The sequence below is a fragment of the Asterias rubens genome, chromosome 15 (assembly GCF_902459465.1).
Source record: "Asterias rubens chromosome 15, eAstRub1.3, whole genome shotgun sequence".
Classification (NCBI taxonomy): domain Eukaryota; kingdom Metazoa; phylum Echinodermata; class Asteroidea; order Forcipulatida; family Asteriidae; genus Asterias; species Asterias rubens.
Window position 1 is genome coordinate 11,966,153 of NC_047076.1, and position 19,396 is coordinate 11,985,548.

At 40.1% G+C, this 19,396-nt stretch overlaps 2 protein-coding genes across 4 annotated transcripts in view; one reads left to right on the top strand and one right to left on the bottom strand.

The window, feature by feature from the left end:
* Nucleotides 1–19,396, bottom strand: part of LOC117299923 (methylmalonic aciduria and homocystinuria type D homolog, mitochondrial-like) — a 56,813-nt gene that overhangs the window by 26,570 nt on the left and 10,847 nt on the right. Inside the window, exons 2-6 of one of the 3 annotated variants that reach the window (XM_033783527.1) lie at nt 15,568–15,706; nt 10,876–10,982; nt 2,565–2,705; nt 2,144–2,296; nt 1,072–1,122 (exon numbers count right to left, since the gene is read on the bottom strand). In XM_033783527.1, the coding sequence (XP_033639418.1) occupies nt 1,072–1,122; nt 2,144–2,179 (87 nt within the window). In that variant the 5' untranslated portion in view covers nt 2,180–2,296; nt 2,565–2,705; nt 10,876–10,982; nt 15,568–15,706. Of the gene's footprint in view, nt 1–1,071; nt 1,126–2,143; nt 2,297–2,564; nt 2,706–10,875; nt 10,983–15,567; nt 15,707–19,396 lie in introns of all 3 variants that reach the window. The other 2 variants (XM_033783523.1, XM_033783526.1) reach the window with 2 other exon arrangements.
* Nucleotides 14,122–19,396, top strand: part of LOC117299922 (G-protein coupled receptor 54-like) — a 37,374-nt gene continuing 32,099 nt past the window's right edge. The window contains exons 1-2 of the mRNA XM_033783522.1: nt 14,122–14,337; nt 19,022–19,180. Coding sequence (XP_033639413.1) covers nt 14,151–14,337; nt 19,022–19,180 — 346 coding nt within the window. The 5' untranslated portion in view covers nt 14,122–14,150. The remainder of the gene's footprint in view (nt 14,338–19,021; nt 19,181–19,396) is intronic.

Consider the following 19,396-nt stretch of genomic DNA (forward strand, 5'->3'; position numbering starts at 1 on the left):
GGGAGATAAGAAAGATTAAAGGGATGTTTACTGGCCCAATGACCAGGGGACTAATGTAAAGCGCATTGATACGGTTTATTGTGAAATGCGCTATATAAGAATTTGTTATTATTTATTATTATTATTTGACCCTAGCAGAGTCTTTCTCGAAGTCTTAAATCCTGTGAAAGTTTCAGTTGAATACATGCTGACAAAACAGCACAGGTACTGTAATGGTACTTCCACAAAAACAGAGAATTCATCCACGTTTAGAAAGGTGACAACAGGGAGTGGAACTTGTGGGTACCAACCACATCTCTGGCCGCAGCATTCTTAAACTGACACCAGTTGCCAAGAGTGTCGGTTCGAAGCCCAGTCATGATACTTGTGCCCTTGAACAAGACACGTAAAGTCACCTGGAAGTGGTATTTTTTCAAAATAAAGCTTGTCACTAATATATGTGTTTTGATGAGTGGAATGTGAATAACACAGTTAACTAAGGTTTTAAAAAATCAGTTCTTATGTTATTTACAAATTTAAGAGTAGACCCCGACACGAGAGGGCGCTGTTCGTGACGTCAATCGAGGCAGACTTTGCCTGTAATGCGTAGAGTAAACACAATTGCAATGTACATGTACGGACCAAGTCGTGAGTTTAAAAGTACGTTTCCAAAAAAATTTTTTTTTTTTTTCCCGGCAATGCCGACCAGGTGTATTGCTGCTGAATGAAGAATTTTTTTTTTGAAATGTACCTACTCACAACTTGGACGTACATGTACTTTGCACGTGTGTTTACTATACGCATTGCAGGCAAAGTCTGCCTCGATTGACGTCACAAAAGGGGTAGGCAGAGTTAGCCCCCCAAACAACTTTATATATTTTTTAAACACATAAATCGTGACAAACAATTACTAAAAAAATTGTTTTATTGTTCGTAAGCATATACTCTTATGTTTGAAAGAAAAAAAATTCTATTTCCAGGTGACTTTAACTCTTTGTGTAATCCACCCCAGTCTAACTTTACAATTTTCGCAACAAAAGGGGGCTGTTGGATTTTGGTTTTTTAAACAGGAGAACACATGTGCATACTCACTTTGGCCATTCTGGCACTGGGTTTTGGACTGTCACCAGATTCTGATCCTTGCTTCTGAAACAAAAATAATAAATTAGGTAAAACAAAGGAAAGTCAATATTTACTAAAACGACCAATGAACACTGTTGGAGCAGGGCTCTCTCATACAGAATAGTCTACTAAAGAGTTGCTGCTGGTCATTGGCTCAGCCTGTGCATATAAATCTATCAGTTCGCCATTACTTAAAAATCGGAAAGATTATCATTTTACCGGTATGGAAACAGTTTCTTGAATGAATGTTTTGAATTTTGTTCCAGTTTATACTCGCGATTTATAATTAAAATATAGGCCTAAAAATAAAAAGGAAGCACTCTAACTTAAAAATGTTATTATTTGTATAAAAATTATCAAAAAACTATTTTGTTTATATTCATAACGATGTTCAAGGGTCCATCCATTAAGAATATCAATGAAATGCATTTATTTAGGAAATAACTTTCACTGCAAATGAAACAAGTTAGTTGTCTCCATGGTCGTTACAACTTCTGCGTTACCAGTACCACCCCGAACGGCCCGACCATCATTCTTTGTTTTATTATTAAAATTTGAGTACTAAATGTGGATAGTATCACCTCCTCGTTCTCTTATTTGTTGCCCCATTACCAAGGATTTTTTGGAAAAGTATCCGTATGGCGCCACCACTTTTTCATTCGATATGAAATAATATAATATCTAGTTTACCTCAATGAGATATCCCTTTTTGTAAAAATGAGTGAAAAAGTGGTGGCGCCATACGGAAAGTTATCCGATTTTTTAAAGGGAACATTATTTTTACTGTCAATCAAAAATGAATTATGACTTTCCAAAAAAAAAGCAATATTGACACTCTACTCTACATACAAAAACAACACTACAGTACCACTAGCACTATTCACTAACACTATTCAGAATCAGAATTTATTCACAAATTGAACTGCATTTACCTTAATATTCTCACACCCACGAACGAGGAAACTATCACATACTGTCTGTATAAGCTACATTTAATATTCCAAATTAAACAAACTGAAAATATTTGTTAAAATAAACTCACGTTTACATCCACTTTTACTGAAGTCGATTCTGCCATGTACTGTGTAGTAAGTAGTCTGCACGTAATGCATGCAACAAACCAACAACACTGGTGACGTCACTCGATCCTGTAAACAGCTTCCACAATAGTGCGCCCTCTTTGTTTTGATTAATTCTAGTAGAAGTTGTAATAATTTTTTTTTTACTAGCGCCGTGGCCGCGCACATTTTTGGACAGTTATGTAGACCTAAATATCATTTCACACACAATACAAACAATACATTGCAAGCAGCAACGCTGGAGAGATACAGATTTTTTTTTTTAAACAGGGGCACAATAATTGCAGAATACCCCGCACGAAGGTACTCCCACACAGGTTTTAATAATAAATCTTACACAAAAAGCAATTGGAAAACTCCAGAAACATTGGATAAGTGTTTTACCTGCGGTAAGCTCTGGTAGTCCTGTCTGGAAACCAAACTGTTTTATGACAATCCATCTAGAGCTTTAAATCGACGAGGAAGCGGGCAGTGCTCGGAAGGCTCTTGAACGGCATGTCCAACAACTGGAATTTGTGCACAGGGCTGCCAGGCAGGGAGAGTATAAAGAACAAAAAACAGACTAATAACTCTGTTGATTTTGGAGGGGGATCTGTAAAATTTAATTGAGCTCTTATTAAAATAGTAGTTTTGGCACTGAGATGCTGAGCGATCCATCAGCATACATCATGACTTAATAAATTAATGAAATTCGAAAACTAATGATAGGACACCTCAAGTTGTGGGCATGGGGTGTCCCAGCCCAGTAGCCTTTAGTGAAAGGCGTAAAGGTGCAACTCGATTATCTCACCGCGTGAGACCATAAACGACTTGTCCACCACCGCTACGAGAGTGTACTCGGCACGGCGCTAAAATCGACTACTTTTGCTTGGTGTGCGCAGGCACGGCATGACGTAATACTACCGTATGTGGTAATCTGGAGCTCCGGGTACGCCGGTAGTGTGGCGGTTTCAACTTTCCGCCGTATTCAGTTTTCCGAATGACCAAAATACGGTAACATTACGTCATGCGACGCCTGCGCACAGCAAGTGAAAATATTCAATTGTTATATGCTGTACTGAGTCCCGGAAAACTGAACACGACGGAAGACTGAAACCGCCACACCGGAGCTCCGAGTGTCCGCCATGCAATACTGTCCACTCCAGACACTTTTGCATATGCAATCGTGTCCCGGGGACTATGCAAAAACCGTCCAGTGGACATGTTCCCTGTACATGTATGTGCGCGCGCCAACGAGCGTGCATGCACTGAACTACGTATTAAGCAGCATTATAAATCGCGTATTTTATGAATGCAGCGAATACCCAACGGCCGAACATTTCCCAAGAGCGTTTTATTTACTGCAAGGACGGTTTTGCAAGGGGGCGGACACAACTGCATAATTATGCAAGTGCCCGGGCGGACACGATTGCATATACAAAACCGCCCGGTGGACATTATTGCATATGCAATACTGTCCTCCGTATAGTATTGCATAAGAGGACGTAATTGCATGCGACACCGGCGGATAGAATTCCATGGGACACCGGCCCCCATACGGTGTATGTACAAACTTATTTTGATAGCGCCCTCTTTTGAACCATCCTCTTCAGCCCATGTAAATTTCCCACAATAAGATGGGACAGAATCTCCGGCTGACAAATGTTCCTGGGACATGACACCGGGCCCGGGCACAAAATAGACCATGGCAATACTATAAGACTAACGTCTCTAACCACAGAGCCTGATGTTCCGTAAGTAAATCCTGTCTACTCCGAGATTATATCACACTCAATCATCGGTATTTTAGTACTGGTGTGGCAGGAGATTCTGTCCCCGGAGATCCCCCCTCCTCTCTTAATAATATGACGAACTAAGTACTTCTTATCTGATAGCGCCCTCTTTTAAATCCTTCTCCTTCAGCACATGTCAATATTTCCCGTAAAGAGGACAGAACTCTGGGTAAGGATTTCCCTATAAATACACCGTCACAATTCCACTACATTAACCTTATCTCCTATTATAGTTAGTGGAGAAAACAACCTCCAGATGAGCAAACCATGCTACCATTGTGCCATATATATTCAATAAAAATAATGTGTACGGGTTGTTTGCCGTGACGCGTGTTTTATGCAGTAAAACTGGCCCGTCCCCCAGAAGCACGTGGCATAGCAACACTGTCTCCATAGTTTTGAGGAATTTAAATCCAAGTGGTAACTTGTTATCAAGCACGTCTTTGTATCAGACGACATTCAAATCTAACACGCAAATAGCTTTCCACCAACATTATACCTACACCCCATGGTTTACAGTGTATATAATGCAGAAGACGAAACAACCATGCTTTGGAAACAGGGTCCAATTGTATACAGCCCGTTGGCACCAAAAACTTGTTAAGTACAGACATGCATTGCATAACAGACAGTTACCAACCAAAGTTACACTATAAGTTTAAATTGTTGTGACTGGTGCCCCACACTCATTTTTTGCTTAGCAAAGATATTTGTCAAGCAGCTTTTCTGATTAACGGCTTTATGAAAATGGGTCCAGAGGAAGCAAGGCAAAAGTGTGCATTTGTACCATAGAAACAGGTCAAAAGGAACAGATGAAGTGCATCCGATCACCGAGGCCGAGGAGTTACACAAGCGGACACAAAATTACTTATGGGGTAGCCGTTGATGACGTTCGACGGCAGGGGTATTCGAGTCACTGAGGCTCGGCTCTCATCGACACTCAGGTTTGCACGGTGACTTGTCATTTGATGGGTTTAACCAACGCGCAGAATGATTGGTTGGTACACATATCGAAATACGTAGGAGCATTATTGATATTCACGTCCGGGGGGGGGGGGGGGGGTGATGTGATAACACGTAATCTAGTTTGAGAGGAGAAGGGGCGTGTTATTAGCGTGCAATGGGAGGTTTTCATTCCGGAGGTGTTTTACTGAGCTCTCGTGCAATGTTAACCACATTGATGCAAGCTAGAACGCTTTTATACACATAAAAAAAAGGAGAGAAGATGGCTGTTGCAACCCGTGTACCGACCAAAAGGACATAATATGATAGGCCTTAATGCAAACAATAGTCAGTAGAGTCTTTCTTCAAGACTTGTACGGTCGAAACGTCAAACCATTCACTTTTTTGGCAGAACAAACAAGACATTTTTAAAGCTTTAACGATGAATTCTGGGCCCGATTCATTATAGACCTGCTTATAAGCACAAAAGTAGCTAAGCACAATGCGGAGTAGCTTACCAGAATAAGGTTATAGGCATAATGTAGTACAACTACTAGCACATTAACTGGTAATTTTTGCTTAAAGAGAAGGTACACAAAGACCAGTCTTCTCACTTGGTGTATCCAACATAAGTATAAAATAACAAGCCTGTGAAAATTTGAGCTAAATTGGTCATCGAAGTTGCGATAAAACGATGAGAGAAAAAACACCCTTGTTGGACGAATTTGTGTGCTTTCAGATAGGAATAAAAGACTTCTGGCTAGAAGTCTTTTAATTATTTTAGTGAGAAATTACCTCTTTCTCAAAATCTATGCTACTTCAGAGGGAGCCGTTTCAAGCTCTCCAATTCTTGTTCAAGTCATTTTTTAAGTTAATATTTTTTTCCCCCGAGTAATTACCAAAAGTGTACCTTCCTTTTAAGCAGCTCTATAAAACTTGGCCATGGAAATGAGTTGGGATTCCAAACATTCCCAGCTCTATAGCAGAGAGCGCGTTGAAAGACATTCAATATTTGGCTCAGCCGGAACAACAATATTTCCCTATCCTTGTTTTGAAACTTGGCCTACCAATATTGCGAGAAAAAAAAATCAAACGAAAAACTTGTGTATAATTCACGCCAGAGGGACCGATTTCATACAGCTGCTTTTAAACAAAAAAATGCTTAACAACTCTCTGCTAGGCAGAAATGAGTAGGATACCAATCACAAAATGGTGCATGTGACAGGATGGTACTGTGGCTGGTAACCTCATTCTGGTAAGAATAATTTCGTTGAGCTTAGCAATTTATTTGTGCTGATGTTGGAAATTGTGCCCAGAGGCGAATGTCTCTTTGTCGTCTGCTAAACCACTCATCTCTATACAGAATGACAGCAATTTGTCCAAACAACACTCATGGGCATTATGATCGCACGAGACCAATACCATTACAGTGGCCTGACGCTGAGCTATTTTGACCAACCAATTACTTCCGAATTGTAATAATTTACTGTAAAGTTCAATCAATTTGTTGACGAAAAATGAACCCATTCATGCTCCAACAGTCAACGACCCCTTACTTCCGAATTAATTTGATAGCCATCTTGCAGGATACGTTGTCTCTCACGTTTTTCAAAGGAGTGTACACTTTTGGTAATTACTCCAAAAATTAATGACCTTAAACCTTTCTTGGTGAAGATCACTATAGAGAGCTAGCTGTTGATGTAAGGGGCAGATTCATGGTCAGGGTTAAACAACTTTTCAGCATCAGAATGAAGATCATGGGGTCGATAGGTTTTGAAGACACTGGGCACTTTCGGTAATTGTCACAGACCAGTTTCTCACTTGATGTATCTCAGCAAAATGCATAAAATAACAAACCTGTAAAAATTTGAACTCAATTGATCGTCGAAGTTTCAAGATAATAATGAAAGAAAAAACACCATTTTGTCACGCGAAGTTGCAGATGCAGATGCTAGATGCTTGATTTCGAGATCTCAAAATCTAATACGGAGGTCTCGAAATTAAATTCGTGGAAAATTACTCTCGAAAACCACGTCACTTCAGAGGGAGCCGTTTCTCACAATGTTTTGTGCTACCAACAGCTCCCCATTACTCGTTACCAAGTAAGGTTTTAATCTAACAAATTATTTTGAGTAATTACAGACAGTGTCCACTTCCTTTAAAGCCATAATAAAGGTGTCTCCAAGGTGAATGGTTTTACATCTCAAAGTCAGACTGACCAGTGACTGACATTGTCTTGAGAAGTATAACAAACACGGAACAGCCTTCAGAATCAAATTAAGAAAATACTACAAACTTCTTTGATTTGAAAAAACACTAAGAGAACATCTTTACTGTCTACATTTTGTAGATCACTTTTTAAATTAAAGTTATTTCACAGTGAGGTGCTATTATTCAATTGTTTTAAAGGTATACCAGACTGAAGAACATGTCCAGTCTTGAGGTTACCAGCCCGACACTAACATCACTGACCTAAGGGTCAACAATTCAGTGTAAATTGTAACTCATGTAAACAAATCAACAAAAGCATATCTCTAGCATACATTTTGTTCCTCCTATGCAGCTGGTACAAGATGTTAACAAGGAAAGGGAAGTACAACTCACCGAGCAGAAAATATGTTTTTGATCCGAACCGTAAGAGGTTGTGATCAATATGCTGTACTGGGACGGGGTTTGTTTTATTGTGGATGCGGTGATTTGTAGACAAGAGCCCAATTTCATAGAGCTGCTTAAGCACACACACAAATGCTTAGCACAAAAACGGGCTAACCAGAATAAGGTTACCAGCCAAACTGCTACGTCACATGTAGAATTTGTGACTGGTATCATGCTCATTTCTGCTAAGCAATATTCCTTAAGCAATATTTTCTGCTTAAGCAGCTCTATGAAATTGGGCCGTGATGTAGGAGCACGCTCTAATGAGTTCTCCAGGTGTTGCTTGCGGAGACGGTTGCTCTTCGGCAGTTCACAGAAAGGAAGAGAGATCAGACAACGTCATCCCCGAATCCTTAAATAGACCCAACCTCACACTCTTCAATCTCCTGACGATGAGATTTGCAGCAACTGGGGCACTCACTGGCCAGGAAAACATTAACTCTAAGCCCTCCAACCACAGTTATCCTTTCAGAGGTACCAATCAGAGCAGTGAATGGCTCTACACTGAAACCTCTGAACCCTTTAAAAGAGGGGTGAATTTCACAGTCTTATCTCGAGTTAGGACGAGTAAGTCGTCCTAACTTAGAGCTATAGCCTTAAGTTTTTAATAAGCATAAAGGGCCCTAGGTTCTACTAGTAGAATAAAAAGCAAGACCATAGTTCCTTTAAAGAACCAAATCTACACAGCAGAGTAATATGCCTACACATGTTGATTCCGCTAACCGAATATACATTGATACCTCACTATGTAATGTTTCACACAACTAAAACATAAGAGCGCTTAGCACAATGTTTGTGGTAAAAAAAACAATAAAGAAACCGAATAAAAAGTCATAAGAATTTCTGTTACATTTGCATTGGTTCTGGGCTTCGATGAAAACATGTGTTTTCGAAGTCAGAACACATGCGGTTTGAGGATGGATGGATCGGTCGTTAACCCGAGTGTCTGAAATAATTACTCCCTCGGCCAAACTTGTTTAGATTCAGGCCCCGGGACAAGCAAATCCATCTCCCCTTCGAATATCTGCCACTCGAGGTTTGCGATGGAATTTGACAACTGTTTTATGTCTGAGATGAGTTTCTTGTAAACAATATTTACAAAGCACTGGTTGTTTTTCAAATTTGTACTTATTATGTATTATATAGTTTTAAAGGCAGTGGACACTCGATAATTACTCAAAATAATTATTAGCATACAAACTTACTTGAAAACGAGCAATGGACAGCTATTGATAACATTGTGAGAAATGACTCCCTCTGAAGTAACGTAGTTTTTGAGAAAGAAGTAATTTTCTCACTCTCGAATTCAAGGCATCTGAAACCACACAGCTTTGCGCAACTTCGGCGACCAATTTTCACAGGTTTGTTATTTTGTGCATTATGTTGACATGCACTTACCAAGTGGGAAGACTGGTTGTTTGACATTAACGGAAGGCGTACAGTGTACATTTAATTAAATACATACTTTAACGAAAACGGCAACAAGTCATCTTTGCTGAAATTCATTTAAGTTGTTTCCAACCTCTCGCTGAAATCACATTCCTTTGAATTGTCCCAAAATATTTTACATTCATCAAGCGCTCTACACAGTCTTTACCAAGTAATTTTTTGTTATGGTCATTAATTTTTGGATTAAAAACCAAAGGTATAACGTGTCTTGGCCGAGCAGTTTGGTGCATTAGACTCAAGTTCTGGGACCAATTCCATAGAGCTGCTATGCTAAGCACAACAAGTTGCTTAGCATGAAACTTTTGCATAGATAAAAACAGGATCACCAACCAAATTTCCACTTGATTTTCAGGATGAGCAAACAACAGCCGAATACCAGTAAGAAGCAATATGCAACAAATGGAAATTTGGTTTAGTAATTCTGTTTTTATCAAGGAAGAAACTTCATGGTAAGCTATTAAATTGAGCCCCGGTGACTGAGTCATTAGGGTGTCGGTTCGAATCTTGGGCATAACACTTGTGTCCTTGAGCAAGACACTAATTACGTCTCTCCACCCAGGGGTAAATGGATACATGTGAGGGCAGGGATGGTTCTTGTGATTGATTTAGCTTAGCGATACATACTTGACAACACAGACTGTATACTCACCAGGGAGCTAAGATGGTTGTAGGAATGAAATAAATGTGACAAGGGGTAGTAATGTTCGAAGCACAATGTTCATTCTTTGGAATTGCAAAGAGCCGATACACTCCATTTAAAACAGACGCATAACATCTTGGTTTAATCAGATTTCGACCTTTGGTACTCCTTAAGTTAGCGCGAGATGGGAATGTGTTTTCTTACGACAGATGGGGCTTTAAAGACACTATAGACACTATTGGTAATTGTCAAAGACCAGTCTTCTCACTTGGTGTATCTCGAAATATGCACAAAATAACATACCTGTGAAAATTTCAACCTAATTGGTCGTCGGAGTTGCGAGATAACTATGAAAGAAAAAAACATCCTTGTCACACGAAGTTTTGTGCTTTCAGACGCTTGATTTCGAGACCTCAAAATCTAATTCCGAGGTCTCGAAATCAAGTTCGTGGAAAGGTTACTTCTTTCTCGAAAACTACGTTTCTTCAGAGGGAGTCGTTTCTCACAATGGTTTATATATGCTATGAACCTCTCCCAATGGGAGACTTTCTGGGACGATAGAGGGCAGCAGACTTACCGGGTAAATCCATTGTTCTCAGAATTATGCGCATGTTCAGAACTACGTAAACAATGGAAATTTACCCGGTATGTCTGCTGCCACCTAGCATTGGAAAGTCTCCTATTACTCGTTATCAAGTAAGGTTTTATGCTAATAATTATTTTGAGTAATTACCAATATGTCCAAAGCCTTTAAAGGCCATGTACACGTTTGGTAATTACTCAAAGCATTTACTAGCATAAAAACTTACTTTGTAACAAGCAATAGAGAGCTGTTGATAGTACAAAACGTATAGTTTTGAGAAAGAGGTCACATTCACTCAAATATTCAAAGCCTTCAGACATTTGAAATTAGTGCAACAAGGGTGTTTTCATGTCATTATTCTCTTGCAACTTCGAGTGAAAATGTTCACAGATTTGTTATTTTATGCATATTATTTGGAATACACCAAGTGAAAATACTGTTCTTTGACAATTACCAAAGGTGCAGTCCGATGCCTTTAAAACAGACGTACATCTTGGTGTAATCAGATTTGGACCTTTTGGCACTTCTTTTAGTTGGCACGAAAAAGGAAGATGTTTTTTTTCGACGGATGGGGCTGTAAAAATATGTGATAGAAAGCATCCTCTGTAAATGACGAGGACAAGCAACTGAGCGGGCATATCAAGCATAACTTACCCGATGAAAGTTGGCTGGAGCCCCACTGAGCACCAACGGCTTCACGGTGATTGAGTACGTTCCCCGTAGTGTGGAAACTCGTAACTTGTTGCAGTATTTTTAGAATTCTGTTGAAGAGAATAAGTTGCAAGATTAAGTCAGGGTCGTCTGTGGGTTGATTTAAGAACTCTTACAAAAAATCTCTAGTTGTCTTGAGTAGCTTCTTCTGTTTTCATCCTTCACCTTTACAAACTTCTAGTTGTGATTTACTTTCGTGTTTTCATTTCAATTTTCATTTATTAATTTCACAGGTAAAAGTACAGAAATTAAGAATGATAACAAAAACAACTTTTTATACAAACAAATAGGAGAGAGAAAAAAGAAGAAAACAAAATAGCACCCCTGATTGATTTAAAGGCAGTGGCAGTATTGGTAATTACTCAAAATAATTATTGGCATGAAACACCACTTGTTAACGAGTAATAGAGAGCTGTTGATAGTATAAAACATTGTGAGAAACGGCTCCCTCTGAAGTGACGTAGTTTTCGAGAAAGAAGTTATTTTCCACGAATTTGATTTCGGGACCTCAGATTTAGGTGTTTTTTTTATTTCATAGATATCTCGCAACTTCCATGACCAATTGAGCTCAAATTTTCACAGGTTTGTTATTTTGTGCATATGTTGAGATACACCAAGTGAGAAGACTGGTCTTTGACAATTACCAATAGTGTCCAGTGTCTTTAAAACATGTAAACGAAATTACTGTACAGTTTATCTCTTGATGCGACAATGTATGGCTCATAACTTGTACACAGCACAGAGTCAAAGATGTCATAATAACCGATGCCAAATAATTCAGATTCAGACGATTCGTTCAAGCTTTAAAAATGTGGACATTTCAATATTGTCCTTTTAGAATTTCAAAAAAGCTGTACAGACGCAATGGCACGTCAAGTCGTTATGTTGCAGCGTGGATTCTCATCGCCCATAAGCACTCACCAAACATTTGACCAATGCACTATGTGACCAGTTAAGAATTCAGCATGCTGCGTTATAAATTGGTTCGTGTGGCGTTAGCATTTCAATGGTTTTGTGTCAAGTTGCAAAGCAAAACCACCCTTAAAGGCACTGTGAACGCTATGGTTTATTATTCAAAATATTTTTTTAGAATAAAAAACTTACTTGGTATACGAGCAATGGGGAGCTGTTGATAGTATAAAACTTGAAACGGCTCCTTTCGAAGTAACGAAATAACACTTGTTTTCTTCCATTATTATCTCGCAACTTCGACGACCAATTGATTTAAAATTTCCACAGGTTTGTTATTTTGTGTGTATGTTAAGATACATCAAGTGAGAAGACTGGTCTTTGACAATTACCAATAGTGTCCAGTGTATGGGCACTGTGGTCACTTTCGGTATACTCAACATAATTGTTAGCATAAAACTTACTTGGTAACCATTTTTTTATATTTTTTATTTCCAAATCTAAAACTGAACAGCGCAGTCTTCTCTTCATATTTTATTTTAAGTTTTACGGAAAACCATTTGTGTGATAACCCATAACCAGATAATCCACGGTCAACCCGTATCATTATTCAGCGCAAATCCTACCAAGCACTTGCACACACAACGCAATTTATACACACAACGGCGAGACCCCGCGACAAAGGGCAACGACCCAATTTTCGAGTCTTTTAGCCTTCGGTCCATGCTGCTGCGCACATAAAAAAAAAACCTTCTGGAACAGATCTTCCAAAACCTGTTTTCGCAATAAGCCAGATGTGTGTCAGATAATTTCTGTGCAGATTTCAAGATAGGCTTTCTTAATGCAATTATAAAACCGTTGTCCTAGTTATTTGATTGTTAGCTGTGTACAACAGCCTTGCTTAGCACCATTATTAACATGTTTTTTTTCAAGGATAGTCAGGCAGAAAAAAAAAATAAAAAATACATCGATTACATGTCCTCGTTTTCTGTTTTTAGAACCCTGACCTAAAAAATGGCATTTTAATCGACTAAATATCAAGGGAACACAACCTGGATAAAAGGAATAAAAAACTCCGCTCGGTAAATCGCTAAGTAGGAGGGGGAATGTCGAGTTCGATTTAGTTATGTCCTAATTTTCCAATAGATGGAGTCCTCATACAAGTTGGGGGGGGGGGTACAAGTCTCTTCACCCCTCATTAAAGGCACTCGACACCTTTGGTAATTGTCAAAGACTTTACATCAACTCGGTGTATCTCAACATGGTGCTTGAAATATATAACAAACCTGTGAAAATTTGAGCTCATAATGGTCATCGGAGTTGCAAGGAGAATAATGAAAGAAAAACACCTTGGTTGCTTTACTTTGTGTGCTTCCAGATGTATAACAAAAGGCTTTAGCTTAAGTCTTTTTTTTATTGGAGAGGGAAATTACATTTTTTTTTCTAATTACGTCCAAGGTATTCTCCAAGGCTTCTCACGCACGCAATAGGCCCGCTCTGAATTCACATCAAGGGCCGACTTAAATGCATATACATGTACTAGCACGGTGCATAACAGTACTTGACACTGTGGGGTCGAAGCATGGTTTTTCGAGGTTTTCCAACCTCGTACAAACGAAGCAGCGACACCTCGAAAAACCATGCTTCGTTCGACCCCACGGTGCCTATACCCAGTACCGTGCCAGTGCATTTATCATATGCAGTTCGTCGTCCAACAGAGCAGGCCGGTGTTGCATGCAATTATGTCCTCTATGCAACACTATCCGGAGAACATTATTGCATATGTAATCGTGTCCGGCCGGACGCTGCTGCATAATGCAATTGTGTCCGCCCGGACACATTTGCAAGCTAAATGCATGTCATGAATGACATGGCAAATGTTCGGCCGTTGGGTAATAATCGCTGCAATCATAAAACACGTGACGATCATGCTGCGTGGAAACGTAGGTTTAGTGCATGCACGCTCGCTTACACGAGCACAACATGTACAGTCATGTACGTGTCCGCCGGACGGTTTTTGCATTAGCCCCGGACACGACTGCATATGCAAAAGTGTCCGGAGCGGACAGTATTGCATGGCGGACACAATATTACATCTGACACCGGTGCATGCGTTAAGAGCCCCTAGACAAGGCTAGATCCAAGGCAACATGTCACTTTATTAAATTACTTTCTAAGTGGGAATTAAGAGAACGTCCGCTACACGCTTAGCTATTACATTAGACCTTGGAAATAGTTGGATTCGCTGATTGGGTACTTTCCCGCGTGACGTATTGCCTAATTTGCATGTCTTGCCCCCGTGTATTGGTATGCGTATCAAAAGCATCCGCAGCTGTGTCAACCAGATCACAAGCTTTTCGGAACATCTGTATATATGCACATTGATTGTAAAGGGAACGGGAGTACGACCGTGTCTGAGACTCATCGACTACCGGGGCCAGAGCTGCGTTCAACGGGGCAAGTCTTCACCAATAACTGCCTCTATCATCGTAAAAGGTTCGGTCTTTAATTTGTTTTTAATGGTAAATATTAATTCCGATCAAATATTCTTTTAACGTGGTCTTTATAAGACAACATGGTGTTAGTTTCAACATCCCGGTTTTTGCAGCGCAGTTTGAAAATTTTAGGCAAAAAACCAACACATTTTCATGTAGCTAAGACAACAAGGGTGTTTCGATTTTCAATATTCTCGGCTTGCGAATTCGATGACCAAGTGAACAAATTTTTTAATAGGTTTGTTATTTTATGGATATGTTGGGGGTACACCAGGTAAGAATACTGTTCGTTGACAATTACCAAACGTGTCCAGCGCTTTAACTACATTATGGTCGGTGGTTTTAAAGTAGGTATGCAAATGATACGCAAATTGCCACACAAACACTCGCGTTTTTCAATTGCACAGAAAAGTTGCCACAAGCAGGCCTGGGGCGAGAAAAATGCCACATGTGTCTAGACGTACAATAAAAACCAAAGGGGTACTTTCCATTTAAAGGAACACGTTGCCTTGGATCAGTCGAGTTGGTCTTTGAAAAGCGTTTGTAACCGTTTGTTATAAAAGGCATATGGTTAGAAAGATCTTTTAAAAGTACAACACAATAATCCACACAAATTTGCCTCGAAATTGCGTGGTTTTCCTTTTACTTTGCGAACTAACACGGTCGGCCATTTATGGGAGTCAAGGTCGGCCATTTATGGGAGTCAAAAATTTGACTCCCATAAATGGCCGACCGTGTTAGTCGACGAGGTAAAAGGAAAACCACTCAATTTCGAGTGATTCTTGTGTGGATCATTATATTCTACTTTTAAATTATTTTAATGATATGCAAATTGCCTCTCAAACATTCACCATTTCCAATTACACAGAAAATGTGCCACAAGTGAAGGCCTGGGGCGAGAAAAAAAATCCCCCATGTCTAAACGTACAACCTTGAGTTTAATCAAAACAATAATAAAAAAAAAACAAAGGTATACTTTCCCTTTATGGTCAGTAGTTTTAAACTATGTAAATTATATGCAAATTGCCACTCCAACATTCACCGTTTCCAATTTACACAGAAACAGTGCTACAAGTGCGGGCATGAGGGCGGGAAAACATCACTCAAAGCGCCAAATCACGTACGACCTTGCACTTGCCAACGCATTCACGCATGGCTGATGTTTCGTAAAACCTGTCAGAGCAGTTACCAATTTACTAACAGATATATATTTGATAAGAAACGGAAATACCTTGCATTGCGAGACGCAAAAGTTGATTTGATTTTCTTCGGAGTGACCGCTTGTTCCGCCTGACTAAGTCGTTTATATCCCGCCTGATTTCGCTGGATTAACCCCCGTGGAAAATGCCACCTTTCAGTAGGGATCACGTCTGCTTGAAGTAAGAGACAAGAAAGAACGGAGATTAACACGGGCCCGAGTAAAACAAAATAATGTAATGCTGTCTTTAATAGAGGGCAACGTTGATCCGATTTCACAGATGGAAAGCATGAGCCGAGATTTAGAATTTGAAGTCTCGAAATCAAGCATCTAAAAGCACATAACTTCGTGTGACAAGGGTGTTTTTTCTTCAAGTATTCTCTCGCAATTTCGTCGACCAATATTGAGTTCAAGTTTTCCCAGGTTTGTTATTTTTTGCAAATGTTGAGATACACTAAGTGAGAAGACTGGTCTTTGACAATAACCAAAGGTGTCCGGTGCCCTTTAAAATGGCGCGAGTAAAACAAAGAAATAAAGTAATGCCATCTTGTAAAAGAGGGCGACCCTGATCCGATTTTACAGTTGGAAAGGCATGAGCCGGGAATTTAAAGGCAAAGCGTACGCATTTCCTTCTGAGAGCCTCACAACTTCGAGAGGTATTTGTGTGAATCATTATAGTCTACTTTTGAAACATTTTCCCAACATCGCAACATACGCGTTTATCTACAGCACAAAACGCCAGAAATCCTAGATCAATGTGTCCCTTTAGTTGTGTCACTTCAATCGTGTCACTTGCCTACACGTATATACCTTTTATCACCATTATGGCTACCTGACCTTGATCCATTTAGCCCTTCGTTAACAGCACACCAAGGAAGGACGGGAAAAGATGTCAGACACTTTTAAAATCGAAGCGCAAAATATGCAAGTTGTCCTTTGTGTATTAAAGGTAGGCCAACCTCAAAAGGTGTATTTTTTAAGGGATATTCTTCATGCATGGCCATCTCAAAAATGCGAAAACCTTTCGAAACGTAAATTTCACATATAATTTGACACATTTGTGGTCAAAGACCAATCTTCCCAACACATGCATAAAGTTACAAATCTGTGAACATTTTGACTCAATTGGTCATCGACGTTGCGAGAGGATAATAAAAGAAAACATCCTCGTTGCACAAGTATAGGTGCTTTCAGATGCCTACAAAGGGCTCGAGTCCCGAAGTCTTTTATTGTTTGACTGAGAAATTATCTCTTTCTCAAAAACTATTAACTTCAGAGGGATCCGATTCTCACAATGTTTTCTACGATCAACACCTCTACATTGCTTGTTATCAAGTAAGTTCTTTGCTCACAATTATTTTAAGTAACTACCAATAGTGTCCAGTGCCTATAAAGCACGTCTGCCGAGACTTCGTTTGTATAGTGCTCTGTTGACATTAAAACAATCCAGACACGCACTAGACGGTTCGTGCAAGAAGTGCCCGTATAACAATAATGTTAAAATTTTACAATGATATGCTCCAATAAATGTTTTTACCAGATATATGTAAAACTGCAGAACACATCATCGCAAACATTTCAACAGATTCATGTGTTTTCCTGTAGATAAAAAAAATACCCATCGTCGGGTTTAAATGAGTAAAACCTCATAAAACCTTCAAACTAAAATTCAAGTCTTCAATCAGATTGTCTGACAGCTAAAGTCTTGCTCACGCGAGCCGGAAAACCAGCACTTTATAATTAAATGAAAACATGCACGGCATGTTTACGAAAGACTTGATATTGAATTTTTAATATTTGTACAGTCACATCGGGGTGTCATTGTCGTCGTGAGACATTTGTAAACTAATTAGAGGGGAACTATAAGAAATGTATTTACATGACGAATTCCACGTGCGCAACAACAAGCAAAAATGTATCAAAATGATGAAATTATTTCGGGAAATGTGAACGTGCTAATGCATTTTGAACGAGTCTTACATACGTCACTCACGGAAAGCTTCTGTTGATGTATTACAAAATGGTCTGATGTTTCAACCATCGGCAGAGTCTTTTTACGCCACGCCACGCCACGCCACACCACGCCACACCACGTCTCGCCACGCCACGCCACGAAACGACACGACATTCTGGTAACACCAAGCCACGACGCAACAAGACACGACCCGAAACGACGCGACACTCCACGCCACGAGAAAGACTCTACTAGTGTTGAAATGTCAGGCCATTAGCTATTTTTGTTGCGCATCTATATACCCTTAGGCCCTGTTGGTGGCTAAATTTCAACAGCTTCTTGTCTCTCAAAATGATTTCACATCAGTTTTTTTTTTCTTAATTTGAGTCAACGTAGCAGATAATAAAGTGCAAACATGGCATTTAGGTTGGGTTCAAATCCCCGTTTGCCCCGTTTGCCAGGTACATCAGAAGATTCATTCCAGCTTATCAGTTATTAAAAGTGTAAGGACACCAAGAGAAGAAAGTCACCGCGATCAGAGTATAGTCTCACCGGACCGAGACACGAAGCATCAAGCACTTAGACTTGACTCAAGTCTCAATCCCGTCAGAGTCCTTTTATTTTCCGTCCCATCGCCGAATAACGTCAGAAAACTTGTGCGCGGCCGGTGTCAGATGCAATTGTGTCCGCCATGCAATACTGTCCGCCCGGACACTTTTGCATATGCAAACGTGTCCGGGGCTATGCAAAAACCGTCTGGCGGACATGTACATGTATGTGCGCGGGTAAGCGAGCGTGCATGCACTGAACCTGATGCAGCATGAATATTCAAGTATTTTATGATTGCAGCAAATACCCAACGGCCGATCATTTCCCATGTCATTCATGACATGCACTTAGCTTGTAAAAATAAAAAATGGCGAACGTGTTCCGTCGACCAAGGGCGTTTAATTTACTGTAAGGACGGTTTTGCACGGGGACGGACATAACTGCATATGCAAACAATTGCATTATGCAGCAGCGTCCGGGCGGACACGACTGAATATGCAAAACAGTCCGGTGGACATTATTGCATATGCAATAATGTCCTCCGGATAGTATTGCACAGAGGACATAATTGCATGCGACACCGGCATCTTCCAACCTGTGCTGCGCCTAAATCGCGCGGGAGAGTGACCACATTATAGCTATACATTTAGTTCATAATAATTTGAGGCATTGCATGGTGATGTATCAATGTATATTTGGTTTGCGCTAACACCATGTGTGTATCTGCTTGCCAGGTAGCGTTTGTTCTTTGGAGAACTGTCTTGCTATATAGTCTACTACCGCGGAGCAGATTTTGTTCGGATTGTTCGGGAGACTTCTGGTTTGCTAGTTGCAAATAGTTGGCGCGATATGCAATAGGGACCGCTCGCCTGAGAACGGGACTTGAATCAAGTCTACATCCGACTTGGCACTTTAATCTCCCCAACCCATCATTCCCTCACCAGCTAATCCAACTTTCCATCATCCTTCAAATCTTCCTTCTAGATCAACTCCCTCATCAGGAGAAGTCCTCGCACTTTCAGGGAAGAGACTTAAGGGAGACTCCCACCTGTCCTAAAGAGATATTCAAGACAACATCCCTCGACGGATCAGAGCGTCGAAGGCCTGGTACTCTCTGCGGGGTCACAAGAGCACATCGCCCCGGTAAGGAAAACCACAAATTTGCCTCCGAATATATTTTGACAAATTACTGTTTTGCCAGAGACATCATTGGCCTTTTGAGTACATCTTAGAACTCTCGCCTTTCAGTTTGCAAGTTGATGTGTTAGATTGCTACAAGTGCATGGAAGTATACAATGAAATGCCCCTTCTAAAGAATTTATCGAAAATCACAAACTAACTTGTCCCCGCATATTTTGA